The sequence below is a fragment of the Drosophila elegans genome, unplaced genomic scaffold (genome assembly GCF_018152505.1).
Source record: "Drosophila elegans isolate 14027-0461.03 unplaced genomic scaffold, ASM1815250v1 contig_208, whole genome shotgun sequence".
In the NCBI taxonomy this organism is placed as follows: Eukaryota; Metazoa; Arthropoda; class Insecta; order Diptera; family Drosophilidae; genus Drosophila; species Drosophila elegans.
In genome coordinates, this window is record NW_024545578.1 from 20,000,001 (window position 1) to 20,021,394 (window position 21,394).

Genomic DNA, 21,394 nt, shown 5'->3' on the forward strand with positions numbered 1-21,394 from the left:
AAACTATTTGAGTAATTGAATGAGTTGGTTGGTGGGGCGTGGGGACCATTTTAGTTGAACTAAATATGCACAATGAACTGAAAACAGACATTCGAAATAATAAATCAAATCTATTGAGAGCTAAAATTGAAAATGAATTCCTTGCCGCCTAACCTTTGCCTAAAGACAATTTAATTGAAGTAAATTCAATTCGATTTCCTGCTATTTGTGGCAACATAATTGCTCTGTTCACAATTGTTCATATCGAAAGCGACTTAATTGCTTTTTCCTCAATCGAATGTGTTTCGGGTGTGTGTGTGTGTGTTTTTATCTGTGGCACTTAAAATTTACTTGCTTGCATTTTAATTGTTTCGGTTTGGTTTCTTTCACATAAGCTTGTTTTCGATTTTCTGCCCACACCGAACAAACAGCGCACGGCCTTTGCTTGAGAGTTGAGCTCGGCTTTTTTGGAGTGGCCAAAACTGGGTGCAGATGGTGGCTAAAGGGTGCAGGCTACTGGCTAAAATAACAGGTAAATGCAAAGCTCTCTACAACACTGGAAAATTGCACAAAATTCTTGGCCAAAAAACACTTTATTTTGGCCACTCCCCTGCCGACATTCTGAATGAGTTGGTTTTATTTTGTTCACATATTGCTTTGTTCACATTCACATTCATTGATAATTTTCACAATTTTCTCATTATCATATCTGGTTGTCATTTCTTGGCTAAACATCAGTAATTGGTAATTCAGATCAATGTACTTACAGCTTTCAATTTCAATGTGGCACAGCTGGCGATCCATGGGGAAATATTGTAGATTCATCGGACACGATGCGGTAATAGTCAATCTAAATGGGTTATTTCACATTTTTTTCGGTTTTGGGGAAAGAGAGATTGTTCGATTAGTAACGGAATCAAGGGTAATCAGGTGAACATCAACAAACAAACGAGCAGAGGGTTGGAAAAAATTACATTCTATTATATACACACAACATTTACGAGGTTTGAGGGGGGTTTTCAAGTCATTACATACAGAGCGAGTTCAATTGGATATGAGCTATTTGTTAAATATATATTTTTGCTGCTGTTTTGGTAAGTGAGAGATACTTTGAGTGGCAGTTTAGTTGTAGATAGTGAGGCGATTGATTGGCTCTTACGCAGGGTTTAACATTATTTGGCTTACTTAGTTGTCGTTGGTTTAATTGTTGCTTACAGCTACGAAAACTAAACGCTACTCATACTTATTTTGTGGCTGTTGCTTAGTCATTGGGTGGCTGCTGGGGTTTTGTGGCGATTTTGGACAGATTCTTGTTTAAAGGTAGTAGAAAAAAGAGAGCCCAGTAGCCGAGCTACTGCGGCTAGTCAAACCTTTTTGCGGTGTCAGATACACGAGAGATAGAAGGTACCTTCGATAGTCATGCGATCCCTGGTTTTCGATGGTTGTTGATTATTGATCTTGATTCTTGTGATTGGTGTGGGGGGAAATGCATTTTTGTATCTTTCATGAGCCACACAATTGGGTAGGTCGAATTAATGGATAGTATAGCTCCATCCTATCAATGGTATGAAGTGATTTATGTTTTTACCAGCCAATCGGGTTAAAATATGGCCAGATATTTGTTACCATCATAACATAAAACGTAAAAAACAATTTCAAACCGAATTTAGCCTGATAGTCGAATAATCAATAGCATCGATTGTACAATCGCACAGTTTGCACCTCTAACCGATGACTTTCATGAAATTCACAAATCTTCAGAAGAAGCTGCATCGCTCGAAATTTGCCAACTTTCTTTCACTTTCACTTGCCAATTGAACTCACTTGATTAGTTTTAATCGCTTGGAAGAAAACTGTTTTTCGTTCTGTAGAAATTTTCCATTTTCAATTAGATTTAGTAAATTACAACATCGATTTATACACACACAGAAAAAAAATGTAAGTTGCAAAAAGGGCCAAAACGATAATTTTAACGATAGAGTAGAATGTTTAAAGTATTTTGTAGTTGTTGTAGTTTTTTGGTTTTAGGTTGGTTTTGTTGGGTTTATTTTAGTTGTAGGGTTAGTTGTAAAATAGTTAAATACACATACACATATACAGACAATTAAAAATGTTAATGTTCGCTTTCATTGAGAGCGTGGAGTTGGGAGTTGCAGTAGTTGAGTTGGTTTTTACCTAATACTTCTTGTTATCGATCCAGAATGATGCACACGTATGAATTCATTACTGGTTGTTGCAATGTGAAAATATGATTGTTTTTCATTTACAAAAAAGGTGTCAGGTACCCAAATATTCTTAATGAACTCTGATCCAACCGATAGTGTTTCTACACCAGGTCGTTTTCTATACGCTAAACGAGGATCGGTCCAAAATTGACGAAAGTAAAAATCCAATGTGAAGTCCTATTCAATTCACAATTCGATTCAATTCGATTCGATTCGGTTTTTTGGTAAAAGGGAAAAGGTAGCAAAAAGAGATTGAGAGGTTATTCATATTAGTAAACATCGGCAGTGAGAACTTACGGATCTAGTTAACTAAACGACTAGGAACTAAAAGTTTTGTGTGTTTAAAAATTTATTTCGATCAACTAAAAAAATTCATAGAGAAATCGATAGAGAGAATTCGTGAAAACTAGGCGGAAAGTTCTTTTTGGGCACAACAGATACACTTAACAAACACACAAAGAAAGGAACTTGCGGCAAATTTAAACCAAGGAAAATTTATAACGTGCAACAATTTATTTTATCAATTTATACAGGAAGATGGGGCATAACGGGGGGGAGGGGGTCTTAAGACAACATGCAAAAACACCGAATTGATACTTTTTACAGCGTTTTCGGAGGGGGGTAATGAGATCTTCAGAGGAACAGAAAAATAACTGAATTAAATTAAGTTACTAAGCGTATTTACATCAGCAGAAGCGGGGTCTTGGGATCGGGTAAGCATTAAAGTAGTACGGAAACCTCTCACAAATATTCGTATGGATTCGTTGCTGTGATTGTGAAGTAGCTTGGCTTTTCTGGCTACTAACAGGGGTTATTAGACTAGACTACTATGGCATCTATGGCAACAGGCTGGCAGGTTGTTATTTGTACGATTTATACAGTATACGGTATCGTTGGCTTTTTGGCTTTTTGGCTTGGCGCTTTTGTTTCAGCTGTTCTGCTTGTGCCTCGAAGCTAAGCGTATTCGGCTACGATTTGAATGTTTAGAATCGGAGTCGATTGGGGGATTGGACTGGATTGGACTGTAAAACGACAAACAATTTGGCTGTGTTTGCTTTGCTTGTATCTGTGTGTTTGCACTTGTGGCTGTGTGTGTGTGTTTGGGAATTGTTTTTGGGTGGGTCGGATATAAGGACAAATACTCGAGTTGTTTCTCTCAGTCTTGCATATCATTATCTTCAAGCGCGTCACGTGGCCGACAAGGAACCAAAAATTAAACGGAAAAGCATGTAAATGTAAATGTAAATGTTAAAGGTAAATGCAAATGCAAATGTAATAATAATAGTAGTTGTAGTTGTAGTAGTAGCAGGTAATAACATTTGTAAGTAGTTATAAATATTTATAGGCCGCACACTGCTTGCTTTTTGGGTACTTTGCCAGTACTTTAACGCACGCCGAGTGGTGCTAGCTGGTATGTGTCTACATGGCGTATACGTATTTTCTATATGACTATGTGTTTTATTTACGATGCGAAAATTGCACACGGTTCTCGTGGGTTGCCTGCAATCTTCTCTTTGCTTTTTTCTGGTAGATTTGGTTTCCACTCGGTTTCTGGCACGCCCAAAACAAAAACTCAAACACAAATTGAACTTAAAAACGAATCAAAACTCAAGCGTAATCGAAAACGCAAATGAAATTTCGTGTGGATTATGCAATTTCCATAACTCTGCTTTGGGTTGGTGGGGTTTTTTCATTGCAAAAAGGGTTCTTTGGGTCAACCTGGATTTTTGTACTTTTATGTTCTTGGCATACACACAAAATGAACTCTAAATACAAATACTTATGTGCATGGCGGTATTTTTAGATGGTTCACAAATAACCCCGAACGTGTGCGGGTCTATCGAGTTTTTTGTTATATTTTTATACATCTCTTTATAGTATACCATTTACAATTTACATATAGATATGTGTGTGATGTGTGTTTATTTACTCCTTGATACTATGTTTTTATTCGTTGTTTTTCGGTAGTAACCTCATGTCATGTTGATTTTAACTGCCTCGCTGCTCGCCTGAATTTGGATTGGATTGGACGGGTTGTCTTATGTAAATTTGTCACTGTTTATACAGACAAAAAAATTTAGGGACAAAAGTTCTTGCTAACAGATATTATTCTTAAGTTTAACCTCTAAATGGTAATTAAGTTACTTTATTGAATTTGGAATAAAAGCAATTTAAAAATTAAAAAATTTTCTACTGTTACTGTTTTAAATTGACGTTTCAAGGGCGGACTTAAATTTCAGATTAATCATTCTTTTGCATAATTCAAGAAAACATTAATTAATCATGAAAAAAAGACGAAAGTTATATAACAAAAAAGAGGTTTCCTTCAGAAGATTTTTCTCAGTGTATTTGCATAGATATCTGTAAACGTGTCTATGTGTGTGTACGCGTGTTGTTGTTCTTGTTTCGGTTTGGCATTGGCTCAGTTTATTTTTGAATTATTTTCATTAGCAGCGTAGCAATTCTGTTTTGTTACCGGGTCACAATATGTGGAAATGAAAAATTGTCATGTAAGAAATGATCGGGCTGAAAGTGAACAAGTGTGGTTGTTGTTTTTTGCTGTTATCCTTGTTAACGTGTTTTCTTTGCTGGATTGTAAACGGCAGTATGTTCGTGTTTACGTTCGTGTTGGGCATGTTATTTTCGCATAAATTGATTGCCAAAGCCAAACGGTGCGTTTGTGTTGGTTGCTTTATGTCATACGAACATTTCCTTAAGTTAAAACAGTGAGAGTGTGTTTTTTTGTGTATGCAACAAAAGTGCATTAAATTCTGTGTGTTTCGGTGAGTAAGTGAGGTCCTTTTAAGTGCAATTCAGCGACTTTTTCAACGAATTGTTTTGAGTATTTGGAAATTTTCGTGTGCGCCAATCTTCCATCTGTCAGATGCTCTCTTTTTGTCACACATAATGATGGTAGAGTTAAGTTAAATTCTGACAATAAAAATGTAGAACTCGAGAGAAAACAACAAAGATTTAATAATAAATATGAGTTTCCTACCCCTACGATTTGATAATTTATGTGAATCTAACCCAGAGACTTGTATTGTATTAATTTTTTTTTTAAAAGCTCTTAAAAAATATTTCAATTAATGAACCAATAAGAACGTGCGACGTACAGACTATGGATAATTTTATAGTCATTTTAAGAAAATAATCGATAATCCAATATTATTTTATAGAACAAGTTGTACAGTATAATAATAATGAATTAATAAAGAGATAGAGGCTTTTTGGATTTCGTCGCGAAAAGAGCAAAATCAAGGAAAACGATAACACAGAAACAGGCATAAACGAGTAGTCCCTTGTACAAATAGGCTAAGTCCATATATCGTTTGATGAACACATCGACACCGAGCTTGATTATATGCTATATATGGTGTGTGGATTATGATATTCATTCATATTCATCTTGTTAACAAATACGCATGCGCGCAGCCATTGTCAATGGGGCCGCTTTGATTAATTTGATTTTATTATTATGCATTTGACCAGATCACAACAAACAGAATGACGGTTATAAGGGAGTATTGGAATATGGTGGATACATGAGTATGGAATAAATATCTCTCGTTTCTCTGTAGGGGCGGGGTAGGTCCCATCATAGTGTCAGTGTGTATGTGGGCGTGGAATGGATGAACTTCGGCCATGTACTCGATGGGGCGATAAATAAAGATTTATACAGCAATTAGATTGATTGACTTTATCGCAGTTACTGCTTTCCATGAAAATTCCGATGGAGACAAAAGAACGCAAAAGACAGCAAACTGAAGCTGAACAAATTGAAATGGATTTTCAAAGCGTCAAAGTTGAGAAATAGATAGAGATAGCGAGAGTGTGAGCGAAAGAGAGAGCAGCATTTGGACTGGGCTGAAAGTGTAGCACCAAAGTGTGTAAAATTTGGGGTAATCTCAATGTAAGTACGTATATTACGGTTTGCATTGTTCTGGCCGAGAAGCTTTGAAATGGAACAACAAACAATTTGCGAACATCATGGCCTATTGGCTAACACTGAAACAATAAACACAAAACGAATATGTAACATTGGAATTTCATAGTTGGCAATTGCATTGCAATAACGATTCGTTTCACACAACATTTAATTGGCAGAAATTTGTATATTTATATTGGTATATGTATATAGATATTGGTTTGCAGTTGGCTTTGAATGGTCGAAACAAACACAATCTTAAGTGAATCAAAGTAATTGTAATGAATTTGTATGTCTGTTGCCAATTAGCGAAATTAAAAAGGTTAACAAATGCTAAGACACAAAATGAGATTTAAGCAACAGAGACAGACATAGAGAGAGAGAAACATATAGTAAAAGAGACAGAGATATTTATAGAGAGAGAGAGCGAGAGATAGTTACAGGTAAGAGGTAGAGACTGAGAGAAATTAAGAAGTATACGAGTAGATTTATGAATTTTTTTTGTTTGCTTTTACCAAAAAAAAAACGGAACATTTGTTTTGTATCTGTGGTAAATTGTATATTTTGGTTTTTTTTGTTTATTATTTTTGGCATATATTTTTACGTATGTACCATGAGAACTTCCGAAACCGAACTGATACTGAGGACATACATTGTGACGCCAACCTCCACAGGGGGACCTGCAACATATACACACACACGGATTGATGGAATTTTCATTTTGCGTTTGGTATGGTTATTCTGTAGTTATTGTTGTTATTCATGTCAGATGTGGCTAAAACCCAAAATATGAGAACTGAAACACACACACAGCGGTACGAGAAACAATGGACGCAGTACGTTGACATATTTTTTCGTTTTTCGCTGCCTACTTTCGGGCGCCTTTCCTTGGGCTCGTCGGGTGCTGTTTAATTTCCATTAGCAAAATTAAATATATAAGTTACGGTTAACACTTAAATTGGCAAGCGATGTGCATTGCATTGCTGTTGTATTTTTTGGCTGTCTATATTTTTGTTGGTGGCTTACTAAATTTGTGTTTGATGCTTTTGCTTCTGTTTATTGCACGCTCCGAATGAAAACCAAATCAGTTGACTACTTAAGGTTCACATTAATGTTGTATTTTTTGTATGTATTTTCAGCTACACGAAAGAATAGCAGTTGCTTTAAAAAATATGGTATTTCAAAAACAAGGTCGCCTATTAAATAAATAGTTTTGTAAACTAGTAGATTATTTTGCTTTGAATAGCGGATTCACACACCATTTTTTCATTTGCATTGCTTATTTGGAAAGAGATTTTATTGTGTGGGTATTGCGATTTGGCAGCAGTTAGCTTATGAAATTTTTTCTTGAAGCTTGGTATGAGTTAAGTGGGCCTACAAAAAAGAAGAAGACAAAACAATACGCATGAAGTGAGAGGCAAGAGTTTCGCTTGGAATGTGAGGGGTTTAAGATCCGGAAGGGTTGAAATGTTGATGGATTGTTTGTTACTGTGGCTGTTGTTTGTGTGTGTGTGTTGGTTTATTTTCGGGTAATTTCGATGTGCTGGCCAATTAGACATACACAAACACACACAGAGGTAAAAGTAACGGTGAGCACAGAAGGAAGTCATTTTGTAGAGCTTAAGGAACATAAAAAGCTTTTGCCAATCGTTGGTTTTTGATGGGTTTGAGAGTTGACATTTAGTTTACAATGTGTTGACGATGTGAGAAAAATATCGTGGCAAGTACTAAAACACATTTGACCCTACAAATTCTGGCTTCTGGGTTCGTATGGCTCGTCAGCTCCTAGCACAGACCTTTGCTAACGTATTCATTTCATGAAATGAATGCGAAATTGTTGGAGGAAAACACTAAAACACAGCGGCTATAAAACAAACTAAACATTCGGAAGAGTTAGAGTTTGGAGAGATTTAGTACCAAAAGGGTAACTGATAAGAAAATAATACCATTTACTTGTAAACAGAAGGAAACACAATACGAACGGGTGTGGATAAGATTCGCAAATAACGCTTTCAACTGGTGTACTTTGGTCAACGGTTAGAAATAATAGATCGTTCTATCTATGGAAGAAAGTGTTCGGAGAGAGAGAGTTCATACAAAGCAAAACAGTTGAAACAGTTGGTAGTACCACGGAAATCAGGAAATCAAGACTTGTGTGTGTGTGTGAGTGTGAGAGAGCAACAAACTAATGCGTTTAGTGTTTACAAAAAGAAATGAAAACTCGAAAGAAAACTCCAACAACAAAGACCAAAGACAGAGAGATAGAGTTAGGAGTAGATAGATAAGTAAATATAGAATGCGAGAGAGCGCTTAACGATAATAGAAAGGTACAAAGTTCAATTAGTTTGTACCATTTTCACTTCTGAGAGCGAGCTGATCGATAGCACATACATGGTGACTCCGACTTCGACAGGAGGTCCTGCAAACACGTATGTTATAGTAGGTGTTACATAGCTATGTACGGTAGGGTATAAAGAGTTAGTCTAGTGTTGTAATTCTCGGATCCCACTGCGCCTCGACCACCCTATATATTGAATATATATTTTTTTACCAGGCTGTGCCCCCATTTGCGTTTCGTTCAAGTCGCGTTGCGTTTTGGGTTTGATTTTTAGCTGGGTAAGTGTAGCTAGATAGAGGGGGTGTCCGCAGATTGGTCTACTTACCACCATAATTGGGTCTTACTCTTTTGTCGTAACTAACACTAAAGGAGTCGAGTATAGCGGATATGTTTACGTCACCCAGCATGCTGCCACCGCCAGTTCTGCAAAAAAAGTCAACATTTTGTTTTATTAATTGGGTTACATAATTCTTAAAAAGCGTAAATTAAATGCCCAACATCATATATCCAGATTAGATATCAAAATATTCTAATACAGCAGACCTTGGATATTGGGATTATTATTAAATAAATTTATAAATTAAAAAAAAATTATTTGTTAAGTATTATTTTCACCTTTAAGTTTGGTTGATTTCACTTAATCATTTAGTCCTGACTTCGAGGAAGTAATACACAGTTTTTGTAAAAGTTAAGTAAGACAACACTCCTAAATAGTATGGTTGAGTTTTTCAGTCCTTTTAAGTTTGGTCGAACCTCTTATTTAAGGGAGAAGTGAAAAAACTGATCTATGTTAGTTCGATTGCCTCGAATGCGCGTGGCTGTTTATTCAGGGCATTTGTTGCTGTGCATCATTTCCATATGGTACATTCAGCATTTCCTGGAAAAGCCACTGACAGTCGACACAGACATTGCGCTCGGCGGTCGTTGCAGGTTAAGTGTTTATGTGGCACTGTGTGTGGGTGTGCCACTTTCGCTTTATGCGGCATCAAGTGCGCCCCCAGCACCAGCGTTTGTATGTAATATTTATTGCATGTGCCTGGCAATGAAGGCACAGTTTGCCAGTTTGCCAGTTGCCAGTCGCCAGGCACTTCAATGCCTGTTTATTTGCGTCTATTCTACGCTAAACTGTGCTATTAAAGCGCGTTTGTTGTTATTCCAACTCTGCGAAAGCCGTTGGATACACAGCTATCGGGTCTCAGGACTCAGGACTCAGAACTAAGGACACAGGTCTCAGGTCTCAGGACCCGGGGGTCCCCAGAGCAATGTGCGATGTGTGTGCGTGCTGGTGAGCAAAATCACAATTTAATAAAAGTTGCGCCTGCAAATAAACAGAACAGAACAGACTTTGTCTCTCGATGTGCGCTTGCGCGTTTTCCGGAGCTCAGTGTCTCTTTTGGCATTCACTTATCCTGTTTGCCTTTCATTTGTGTCGGCAAAATATATAATATATATGGCAATCTATTTATGTGCGAGTATTTTGCCCAATTTGCACATTCACAAGTCAATTGTTGTGGCTGATTTGCTGATTTGATGCGATTTTAATTTTGCAGCACACAAAAGTCGCCCATAATTTTTGTAATCAAGCCGGGGCGTGCCATGGCCCACATTCTCTCACATTCGCTGCTCTCCCCGATTCTCTTGTCCTTTTCCCCGGTTTTCCTCTCTGGGTTCGCTTGAGCTTTAACCCAAGTCGATGGCGGGCCATTGTGTATACGCAGCGTGGGCATCAAAGCGAAAGCCGACGGCAAAAAAGGCAGCCTATTTATAAATATGTATGAAAATACCCGCACCCGCACCCGCACCCACATTCGTACTCCCATTTCTATGCGGTTTTATTTTTCGGGCCTCTTGTCTGATGTTGATAATGAAAAAGTTTTGATTGCTATTTGATTTGAGTTTTTGATTGGGATTGGGTGTGTGTGTGCGTGTGGGGGTGCGAGTACAATGCTGCGTATGCGCAATGTTCATTGGTACGGGTTACGGTTACTGGCATCCAACACTTTGCGCCATTAGCCGCGCTAGCCATTAAAGTTTAATTTATGCACTGCTGCTACTTTTGCTGGCAGGTGCTGTCAATAAGTTTTTGACAGCCTGCAATAAAAATTACTTGAAGGACGCGCCAAAAACTTTCCGATTGCTTCGCTTTTGCCGCTCCCAAGGCGGAACGTGGCGTATACGTAATATGCAAATGTGCTCCTGCCATGGCTAAGTGAAACTAATATTATGCCCGACGTATTGTCAAATAATTTATGCAGCCCCAGTTGGTGAGCATGTATGTGTGGGTTTGTGTATGAGGCGTGCTTGTCGTTAAGTGCACTAGAAAATGTCAATAGGTCGTACTTGAGGCGTCAAATATTTGCCTATTGATGGAGGGCAACTAAAGAGCACAAAAATACGAGAAGAACCCCGTCTTAAGTTTGCAGTTTCCAGAAGTGCTGCCGCACTTTCGACTACACAGGAAGATAAACTTCATGATTGAAGAACTATATTTATTCTTATTCTTTACAAAAATGTTGATTCAATGTCATACAAAACAATCTCAAACCATTTCTATTCACTAGCCTTTTATATAAACCTTTTATGGTTCAAACCAGTAAATATTTTATTGTTAAAAAATAATGTAAAAATATAACCAAATCGTTATACCTTTTTGTTATTATAATTTCAAAACGGTTTTGTAATCACTCTTTTAGTCCAATGCCGTAAGACATATTTAAAATTCAATTAGTTTTTGTGGTACTCCCAATGTCGTTTGTAAATGTTTTTTTTTTTTATTGACTTTACTTAAACCAACATAGAAAAACAACAGACATTCCGAGTTTTAAAATATTAATGTTAGGAAAATTACCCAATTGTCGATGTATTTCCATTGTGTAAGTGCACATTTGTGCAGCGTGCAATTAGCCCCTTGCATGTAAGTGGGTAACAATTTGAGTTTTTTCCAACCAGCTTTTAGGATGGCAGAGTGACTTGGGTAACGAAAACAGCACTAAAGGAGCAACAACTGGGGGAAGCAGCTGGGGCAGCTGAAGGAACAGGAACAGGACCAGAAACAGAAACAGTGCCATAAACAGGACCAGAACCGTAACTGTAACAAAACCAAAATGCAAAGTCATGCGCACGACAGCCAAGCCCAAAACGTGTCGCCTCAAGTGCCACGCCATCTTATCGCTGGCCACAGTTTGTTGCCTTATCTTGAGGCACTGCACGTTTGCTATATATGTATAGATGTGTGAGTGTGTGTGTGTGTGTGTTTGGGTGGGTGTGGCTGGTCAGCGTGACAGTGTGTATGTGTGTGAGGAAAGCTGTGGAAAATATTGTCGTTATTGTTTGTTGTCGTTCTCGCTGTCGCTGTCGTTTTTAGTGGCACTTTGAGTGCCAGCTATTACGTATACGCTGCGTTGGACACGCGCCATTGCATAAATTTCAAGTGAAACGTTAAAACAAAGCGGAAATGCGAAAACTACTAGCAAATATTATCTTTCTTTTAGCGATTTCGCAGTCTTTGTCATTGTCTTCGTCTCCGTTTCTCCGCCGTCTCCGTTTTCTCTGTGTTCCTATTTCCCACCCAGGATATTCGTCTTGACAGCTGCAGGGACTGAGGCAAACGCCTACGTCGAGATAAGCAAAAGTTGGTTTAGGCCTTTCTGCTGCGCAATAAAGCACTCGGCTAAATGTCTGTGGGTCGCCCAGCCTCCAGCCTCTAGATTCTGGCTTCCCTTCTCTGGGGCGAGTGTGAGTAAGCGTTTTTTAATAAAGTGATAACTTGAAGCCTGACAGCCGCCTGACAGTCGCTAAAAATAAACACATCCGCTTAATAAGCCAGCAGCCAGCAGTCAGCTGAAAATGAGCAGCCAGTTCCCGGGACACACAGGAAAGCCGCTCGGACATGGAAACATTAACTATTATGAGCTAGCACAGCACTGGGGCGAGTTGGGCCACGCCCCAGTTTATGGACTTGTTAAAGCCAATTTCAGACACACTGGGAATAGCTAAAGTATCCCCACAATGGCTCGTAGGTTGGGATTGGCCCATATATTTTATATGCTATGATCATATACTTAGGTATCTCAGTATCTCTGTTCCTCTTCGCTGTTGCTTAGTACTACTTTCATTCCGGGGTGTAGCGAATCCTGCTATTGGTTCGCCACTCTTTTCTGTGTCTAATAGAACAACTAAAAACTGTGATGAATCATTATATATTTTACAGTGACACGTATGTCAATTTACGGAATTTTGTAAGGAGTAGCTACTGAAAATTTATCAATCCTAAAACTTAAAATGTTAACAATTTTTAAAAAAACATTAGAGCTTCCCGAGTATTTTTTCTACTGGAAGTTACCTCAATATATTTTTCAGGCTTGCTCAACAAAAAAGAAAAATCTGGGGGTTTTATATACAATAATTAATAGAGCTTTTGGGGTATTCTGCCGCATTGCAGAAAAGCCTGAGAAAAAATGACCTGACTTAAATTAATCATTTAAGTTTCAGAAAGTTGACTTAACGTTTTCATATTCATATATTTCAATCATTTTATAGAAACAAGTTTTGGTTGTTCTCTAAACGACTGAAATGCAAAGCAAAGAATTTTGCTTAGCTTTTTGCCAGCTGTTGCACTTATATTTAACTTTCAGGAATTTCAGGAATTTCAGGAATTTAGAAACCTCTTGGCTTTTGAAAGCTAAAGCTCTACATATTTTCATTAAAATGCCATAGCGATTCTGTAATATTTTTAAATCGCAGAAGGCATTATTTACTATAAAAGCTATGAAGCTATGTGCATAACTTACCAAAGATTAAATTTAAACATGTTTTTTATCCAATAAATTTCCATTTATATTTGATTGTCAACAAACCAGCAGGGAATACCCAAGTTGACACTCTTGAACCAAAGGTTTTTATTCAGCTTCGATGCAAATATAATAGATACCGTTTTTCTATTCCTTTATTCTTGGAATTTGCACGCTGGCTGCTCTGAAAGATCGTTTGGCCTTTTGATTAAATTAAACTCAGTCCCCATACCAAATTTGAACTTATGCACCAGCTGAGCGGACGAGGTGAGGTAAATGCATAAAAAATTGAATTGCATTGGCGAGTCCTTGACATTTTGCAAAATGAACAGCAGGCTGGCAACCGATGGCGATGGCGATGGCAACGGCGATGGCGATGGCTAAGGCGCGGATATCTCTCGCCTCCAGGCGGGCCAATAAAAATAGTTGCCCGCTCGAATTGTATTTGCCGGGGCAAATGTGAAAAAAATTAGACCTGCCTTGTCGGGGCTTTATTAAATATTTGAAAAGCAGATGGAGGCAGAAGTGGAATGGCGATTGGCAAAACACAAGCTCGCCGCACACAGACATACATAGGAGGCAGCTAGCCAGCCTGCCTGCCGCTTGAAGATATTTTCAATCATACTCAAAATGTGAAGGAACAACAATTTACGCTCAATGACACTCGACGGCGAGCTGTTGACGCTGCTGCTGCTGCCTGCTGGCTGCCTGGCTGCCTGGTGGCTGCCCCCGAGTGATGCAGCTGCTACACAGAGTCAGGCTAACTGAAACTCAAATAGTGGGGCAGGCAGCCAGGCAGTCAGGCATCGAGCCCGGGTGGTCTTTGCTTTTGTCGCTGCCACTTTGGCATTATCTGCTATCAATAAATTCCCAGTGAAGTGGGCACTTGTGTGGCAAGTGGAGCACAACGGGACGCCCAGCAGGAGGCAGGACGCAGGAGGCAGGGGGCGGGTCCAGCAGCAGCAGCTCAAGCCCATGCCCATGCCGCACAGGAAGAGCAAACTGTGTCGCTCTGGCCTTTAACCTTTTGCTGGGATAGGGAATGGGATTGGGGCTAGGAGGGCCTGGGACTTTGACTCGGCAAGGCTGTCATTTTGTGTTGCATACTTTGTGGCGGCGCCTGTGCAATGTTGCATGAAAAAGTAGCGTAAACTTTGCTCCGCTGGATGTGCCTTTGCCATTGCCGTTGCCGTTGCCGTTGCCTTTGCCATTGCCTTTGCCTCTTTGGCCCAAATAAACAGCACAACGGTGCCTGTGTGCGCCTTGGAGTCGCTTGACTTTAGCCGTCCCTCTTAACGCCACGACATTTTCGATTTGGACTTCTTGTTACGCTATACTACACGTATAAGCCACATCATGCCACGTCGCGTGTATCTCCGTGTCCTCGTCCGTGTGCTCGGCACGCGATCGTGTAATCCCATAAACGTGCATTTGTACTCGAGTCGCTCGATGTCGTTCGTACTCGTTCGTAGTCGTTGTCGCATTCGGATTTGGATCCGGACCTGGATTCAGATTCGGCGGAGTCTCGTAGTCCCCCATTTGATTTGCCTAATTTGCCAGGTTGCCATGTTATGCAAATGTTTGTGGCTCTGTGTAGCGCCTAAATATTTACTAATGAGCGCTAACCCAAAAAGGTAAAAACGAAAAACAAAAGTAGGGGGCAAAAAAAAAAATAGGGAAGGCAGTGCCAACCAGAGCTCTGGCTTTGCATAATTTGTGTGATTAAGTTGACAGAACGCCACAGTAGCTGACAACTAATGCCACAATTGTGGCAATTTCTTTGCGTTGTCCGAATGTGTTGTATGCGGTTGCGGTGGACCCCGTGGGTCTCCCCAGAGAGGGTAACAGTGGGTGTATTGGTTCAGCGGCTGTCGCGCTGACAGCTGACAACTGTCAGTTAACGTGGCAGAAGGGGGAGTCTATATGGCTGGGTCCGAATCCTTGCACAAGGATTTCCAAAAACAAACATAAACATCGCCCCGTTGAACGTTGGCGGGTGAGTAATTACAAGACCATCGAGTGGCAGTTGTCATTTTTCAGTCGCTGCCTGCCATTTTAATGACTGCCACATGCAAATGTGACAATGACGATGTAGATACGGTCACTCCGATTCCGGCGGGTGGCCTAATAAATGGCCTGCACTTAGTCAAACTGTCGGACAGCTGAGCATTTATTCACTGCCAGGTCAAGCAGGCTGTCATTCTGCCTAATTAGCGCTACTGGGACGAAAAGTTTTGAGCGCATTTTGCAGCAAAATGATTTGAATAATCATAAATTACCATGAATTATGGGACCCACGTTGGGCGCCACAAAACAAAAAACACTCGTATAGCACGCACCTGGCGCCTTGGGGGCTGGTCACTGCAGCAAAGTGTCAGGCCCGAAAACAAATTTATTGTTATTATAACTGCCCAAACCGCCCCAAACTATAGTTTTTCTTTATTCCGAAAGGGGAGGTGCCATTGCGGCCATGCTAACCATTATTTGGCCATAATTTAATGCGAATTAGCGGCGAGCTCGGCCCTCTATGATGTTATTAGCCTAATTGATAGTTGTAAATGTCACTAATTGAGTAAATGGCATTGAATATGGTACACTCCCCCTCGACCAGCGATGATTTCGCATAATTACAGACTGAATGATACTTACGCCGCTTGCACTGTGTGGATCCGTTTGTGGCCCGTTTCCTGGGCAATCAGGGCCATGTTGATGGCCAGCCAGATGGTCAGCAGCGGTGTGCGGGGCAGGGGCGCCATCCGGGCCAACTTGTCCATTCTTGAATCACTCATGGTGGTGCTATGTGTGTTTTTGTGTGCTGGTTGGTTACGGGTGTTGGAAGTTCAAATTTCGGGAGGGTGCGAGAGTTGCTTATTTAAAATGGCTGTCGTGGCTTTTTTCGTAGTTTTGCATTAAAAATTGAAGTTTTCGTTTTTTGGTTGTTTGGTTAATTGTTTTTTGTTTTTTGTTTTTAGTTTCTTGTTTCCTTTTTGCTTTTGTTTGTTTTTTGTTTTAATTTAGTTGCGTATAAAGTAAGTTGTAGTTGTTTTGTTGTTGTTCTTGTTGTTGCAGTTATTAGTCAAGGTTGCTCCTTTAGTTTAGTTGCTAGCTGGTTCCCCCGGTTCGCTCGGCTACTTGCGCTTCTAGTCAGGGCTTTCTCCGTACTTCTCCGCTTGTTGAAGTCTCTCAGTCAGTGAGTTAGTTGGTTGTTTAGGCAGCGAGGCATTCAGTCAGTACTTCAGTGCAAGTGTATGGTTGAGTGGGTGTGCTTAGAGAGTGGTTCCCCTTTGAGACTCCGTTCTCCTCCGTTCCTTTCTCCAATCCTCGGTCCGCGTCCTGATGGGAGATCGAGTCGAGCTCAGGCCAGTGGCAGATCCTGATGCGCTTCCTCTGCTTCTGGTTTTGCTGCTGCTGCTGCTGCTGCTGCTTCTGCTTCCACCCTCCTGCGGCATTAATTGCTGCTGCTGTGCTGCCCGTAATCAGGTTACTTCCTGCCTTTCCAGCACCACGCTCTTAGGGACTTTTTTTCGGTTTTCTCTTGCCTCCTTTATTTACTTTTAATTACTTCTATCCTGACGGGAGAGATGCCCGCTCATGTGATGGTGTGTGTGTGTGTTTCCTGTGTGTATGTGTGCGAGCGCTTTGCAAATTCCTTGAAATTGAGCCTTTCGTTGCCTTTCCTGCCTGCCGTCGTCCTTTCGTCCTGTCGTCCTGTGGGGAATCTGTCGGGATTGTGGGTCCTGGGCTGGGGTGAGTGTGTGTCAGTGTGTTAGTCGAGCTCCAGCAGAGTGTACATCGTGATATCCCGCTACGTATCGCTCGGTTCGGCGCTGCTTCACCCCGCTCACTCTGCCCGCTCTATGCGCTCATTAATAATTACAAAATATCCGCACTGTTCATGGCTGCCTCTGCCGTTTTTTGGTTGGATTTCACAGATTTTCTATTTTCGTCGCCGCAGACTTCGAGTTCCGCTGTGGTTTCAGTATCAGTTTCAGTTTCAGTTTCAGTTGCAGCTCCCTTACTGAGTTTCTGAGTTCGTCATCCCATCGGACGCTCCATCTCATCGCTCGTTCAATATCGTTGTGGCTGTTCCGATTTGGGTTGATGTTGCTTCAGCTGTAATTGTCCTTAGAGTGCCTGCAACCTTCTCGATGTGACCGATGTTGATGTTGGTGTTGCAGGCGACGGGGCTCATTTTATTGGTTTCGATTGCTAGAGCTTCGTTTCGCCTTAACTTTGGGCATTGTTTGTTAAGTGGTTACAGCAATAACTACGCTTCTCGGGAAACTATGGGACATATTTGCTAGATTCGAAAGTCTTATCTTAGTTCATTCACTTAAGAAAAGGAAAATAAATTAAATTAAATTGATTGCTTTAAAATATTTTGTTTAATTTGGTTATTAATATCTTATTTTGTGTTGTACGAATTTTTTCCAGGCTAAGAACATTTTTGTTTAACTGATTTATATTCTATTTTGTGATTACTATTTATTATAAACATTTGCACATATATAAGTCTTTTTTTATCTAGTTTTTGTTGCACATTTTTGTTTAGTATTATTTTTTGCCAATGTGGTTTTCAATAATTGTGGTTTTTTTTCACAGTTTTAATTTGAGATAATATTACTTAAATTTTTCTTGTAGCTATGTGCAAAATACAGGAATCAGGGCGCGTCGCGTTTTATTTGAAAATTTCACGCTATTGCTAAAGAACATCCTCGCACTCATACACTCAAACTAATTTATACACGCATACACAAATATTCACTCAGAAGCATACACACACACACACATTTGAGGCAGACACTTTTCTATAGATTTTGTCGAGTTGCCGTTTCTTGTGGAGTCCCTTTTTCTGGTTCTCTTGTACCGTCTGTGAGTTTTGCCAGCCGCGTTCGTCCGTTACATATTCTCAGCTGAGCGTTTGAAAACCGTTTGGCAGGACAGCCAGTTGGCTAGCAGTCAGTTGGCCAGCTAGGAGCCGAAAAGGTTTTGCAGGACGAAAAAGCCAGAGAAAGAGAGAGGGAGAGCGAAACAGCGAGAGAGTTGGCCAAAAATAGCACGAGCCTGAGCGCGAGAAAGTGTGCTACACTTTCTGCAAAGCCAGATTCTCTCTTTCTCGCTCTCTCAGGTCCTAATGTGCCCGTGTGTCTGTGTGCGTGTCGACTGGCACCTTTTGTGTGCTCTGGTGTTGCCTTGTTGTTATCCTTTCTGGCTTTTTGCAGAAATGTCACCGTGCACTCTCAGCTTTGGCCACCCCGGCAGTTACACTCTGTTTAGCATAAACGCTTGCTACTTGGCTCCAAAGTCGACCATTTTCCCCCTCCACCTCTTAAGCCTCCTTACCCTTGTCTATCATCTAGCTGTGTGCCTATTTGTGTATGAGTGTGTATGTGTGTGTGTGTGTTGGCCTGCCTTTGTATTGGTTTTTGTTTTTATAAATTTTTTCGCATGTGTTTTTCTTTAAGCACATTTGATTTGTATGCCACTTTTTGTGGTTTCTCTCTTTGGGGTTTTTGTCCTCTTGCTAAATTTCTCGCGCTTTCTTGCACATTCGCACATATCTCGTTAATTGGTAAGCATGCGTTTTCCTGGGGAATTTTCTTGTGCCTTTGCTTTGATTGCTTTTTGCGGCAAGCCGAGAAAAAAGAAAGGATTTGTCAAGGCAACGAAGGGGGACGGGACCGAGCATTGTTTCCTTCAGCCTGTTCAACTTGACAAAGAAAAGCGAGCTGGTATGTAAATTCCATATGCACATGTGAGCCGCTTTCGCTTCCCCATCTCCCCTGTGTGTGTGCATATTTTATATTCAATGATAAGAGTTTGACATTAATTAAAATGGCAAGAGTTGCGTGTGTGCAGCGCTCACATTCGACATTTCACATTTCACTTGAAATTTATGCCGTGCCCCCTCGATGTTTTTCAAAAACCGCTTTTGTTTGGCTTGCATAAATACTTTCATTTTGTATGCGAAACGACGACAGTTATTAATGAGTTTTGGCCGCTGCCGCTGCCTCTTTTTCCTCTGCTACATATTTGATGGCCCACAACAGGGCTTTTAAATATGCAGTCCCTAACTTGAACTTGCATACTTAATGCGCTGGCAACTTTCTAATTACTTAATCCGATTTTACAGGCCATGTTTTCATGGCCAATCCGACCCTTTCCTCTTGCAAATACTTCACCAAAAACTGATTAGGTATCCGCCAATAAAACTCTACAGTTCGTTAACCCCAACTGCTTAATAAATGTAAAATTTTAGCTTTCATCAGGAATGGAAATTATGGATCCTTGAGTGCTCCCAAAACTGCGCTCTACTATTCATAAAACTGACAATATATTGAGCAGAACGTTCACGTCACGAAAAATTATATATTTTAGTAGGAGTTTTAAGTTCTTTTTATTTTAACATTTTTGTATAGCACATCTTTTCTATCTCTTATTGAATTATTAAATGTTGTTTTTCGTTAGTATATTACTATTATTTAAAAGTCCTGTTATAAATCATCGAAATTTATGTTTGAAAACTATATATATCCAGTTGGTAAACTTATTTCGATATCTTTTAATTAAAATTTAACAAAGAGAAATTCGCGAATCCTTTACTTAAAGAAGCCCTAGTTTCTTTCTGTGCTTTTAACGGAGACGAGTGGCAGATTTCATAGTCAACTGCCATTCAAATATTCATGTGCAGGGCTGGAATCGGCTAAGACTTTAAGCCATTAACCTCGTGGCCGCTGTCATCATCAAGAGCGGAGCAGGGCGCCAGCAGGAGCAGTAGCAGCAGCCTGTGCCCCCCTCCCGCTCTCTCTCTCCCTCTCTGTCGCTCCTTCTGGCGCTGTCCCGCTCTGACGCCCTGTTGATGTGTGGCTGGGCACGTTTTTGGCAATTAAAAGCATATGCGGGCTAGGCCGCCTCCTCCTTGGGGCTAATCAACGAGGCCGCCCCAACAATTTGCTTGAAAATTAAACAAAGCAAAGGGCGTACAGTGGGCGCTAAAGGGGGAGTGTCAGGGGGCGGGAGGAGCAGCTGCCAAGACGATGAAGCGCACGAAGACGAAGCAGAGTGCCTACCACAAGCAAATAAGCGAATATACACACACAGACGCGTCTACGAAATTCGCTCACCCACACATGCTTACACCCTCCATTACACACACTCACACACACACACATACGTACCACACGTTGCAGCAGCAGAAGGAACAAACAGACTCCTTTTTGCCGTTGCCTTTTGTATTTATTTAGTGCTTTTTTCTTTGACTTTGCGTGTTGGTGTGTGTGTGTGTGTGTGAGTCAAACTCGGCCAAATTCGCGCGTGTGTGTGCGTGCGTACGTGTGTGTTGGTGGTTTTTAGTTTTCAGCTTGTATTTCACAGCAGACTGATTTGATTCCTGCCTTTGCACTACTTTACTTAATTATAATTTTCATAATTTATCTGCAGAAATCGCAATCGGTGTCTTTAAAAATATATCCAGCAGTTTTCTCTCGCTTTTCCCGTGCTTTGATTTTTCACGCACACTCACACACTCGCGCTCTCCCTACACAATACTGCAGCAGTTACGCCTTTTTCGCGATATTTGCCAAAAAAAACGGTTTCTGACTTTATTTCGCATTGAGGTCACTTGATTGTAGAATTTTTAAGGGTTTTGTCAGTTACCAAAAAGAGGTGGAAAATGTATCTATGCCTGGGCTTTTTAACAAAATTGTATCCGCTCGGCGTTAACGACTCGACTCGACTCGACACAACTCGCTCACGGACTCAGCTCGGGCGTGTTTGATTTTTTTGCGGAGACCGAGACCGACTGGCACAGTGGCACTTCACTTACATCACGAAGCCGCGAAAATTCAGGGTGCGACCGGGCGGCCGACCGAAGCCGACAGGACACGACCATCGCCAGGACCTTCTCTCGGCTGGGCAAAATTGAGCTCGGTTTTCGCATTTCTAGTGGAGAGCTTTTCGGCATCGCACTGCTGGCACAGTTGTTGTAGGTCTCAGTTGGTTGCCCTGCTCCTGTAGCCATAGCCTATATATATATACGTGCATATATCTGTATGAACGAGTAGGGATTGTTGTTGGTGCAGGCTTTAAGCACACGCAACTGTTTCGCTGTATATGTGCGCTTTGTGTACAACCG

General features: G+C 40.6%; 1 protein-coding gene across 15 annotated transcripts in view; it reads right to left on the reverse strand.

The window, feature by feature from the left end:
- The window catches only part of LOC108142348 (gamma-aminobutyric acid receptor subunit beta), a 33,646-nt gene extending 12,599 nt beyond the window's left edge, over positions 1 to 21,047 (reverse strand). For 2 of the 15 annotated variants that reach the window (XM_041708319.1, XM_041708308.1), the window contains exons 1-6: positions 18,128 to 19,705; positions 15,910 to 17,592; positions 8,796 to 8,893; positions 8,484 to 8,551; positions 2,155 to 2,381; positions 747 to 829 (exon numbers count right to left, since the gene is read on the reverse strand). In XM_041708319.1, coding sequence (XP_041564253.1) covers positions 747 to 829; positions 2,155 to 2,381; positions 8,484 to 8,551; positions 8,796 to 8,893; positions 15,910 to 16,049 — 616 coding nt within the window. In that variant the 5' untranslated portion in view covers positions 16,050 to 17,592; positions 18,128 to 19,705. Of the gene's footprint in view, positions 1 to 746; positions 830 to 2,154; positions 2,382 to 6,744; positions 6,813 to 8,483; positions 8,552 to 8,795; positions 8,894 to 15,909; positions 17,593 to 18,127; positions 19,866 to 20,776; positions 20,870 to 20,916 lie in introns of those variants that run through there. The other 13 variants (XM_041708311.1, XM_041708312.1, XM_041708313.1 and 10 more) reach the window with 13 other exon arrangements.
- Positions 21,048 to 21,394: the final 347 nt, after the last annotated feature.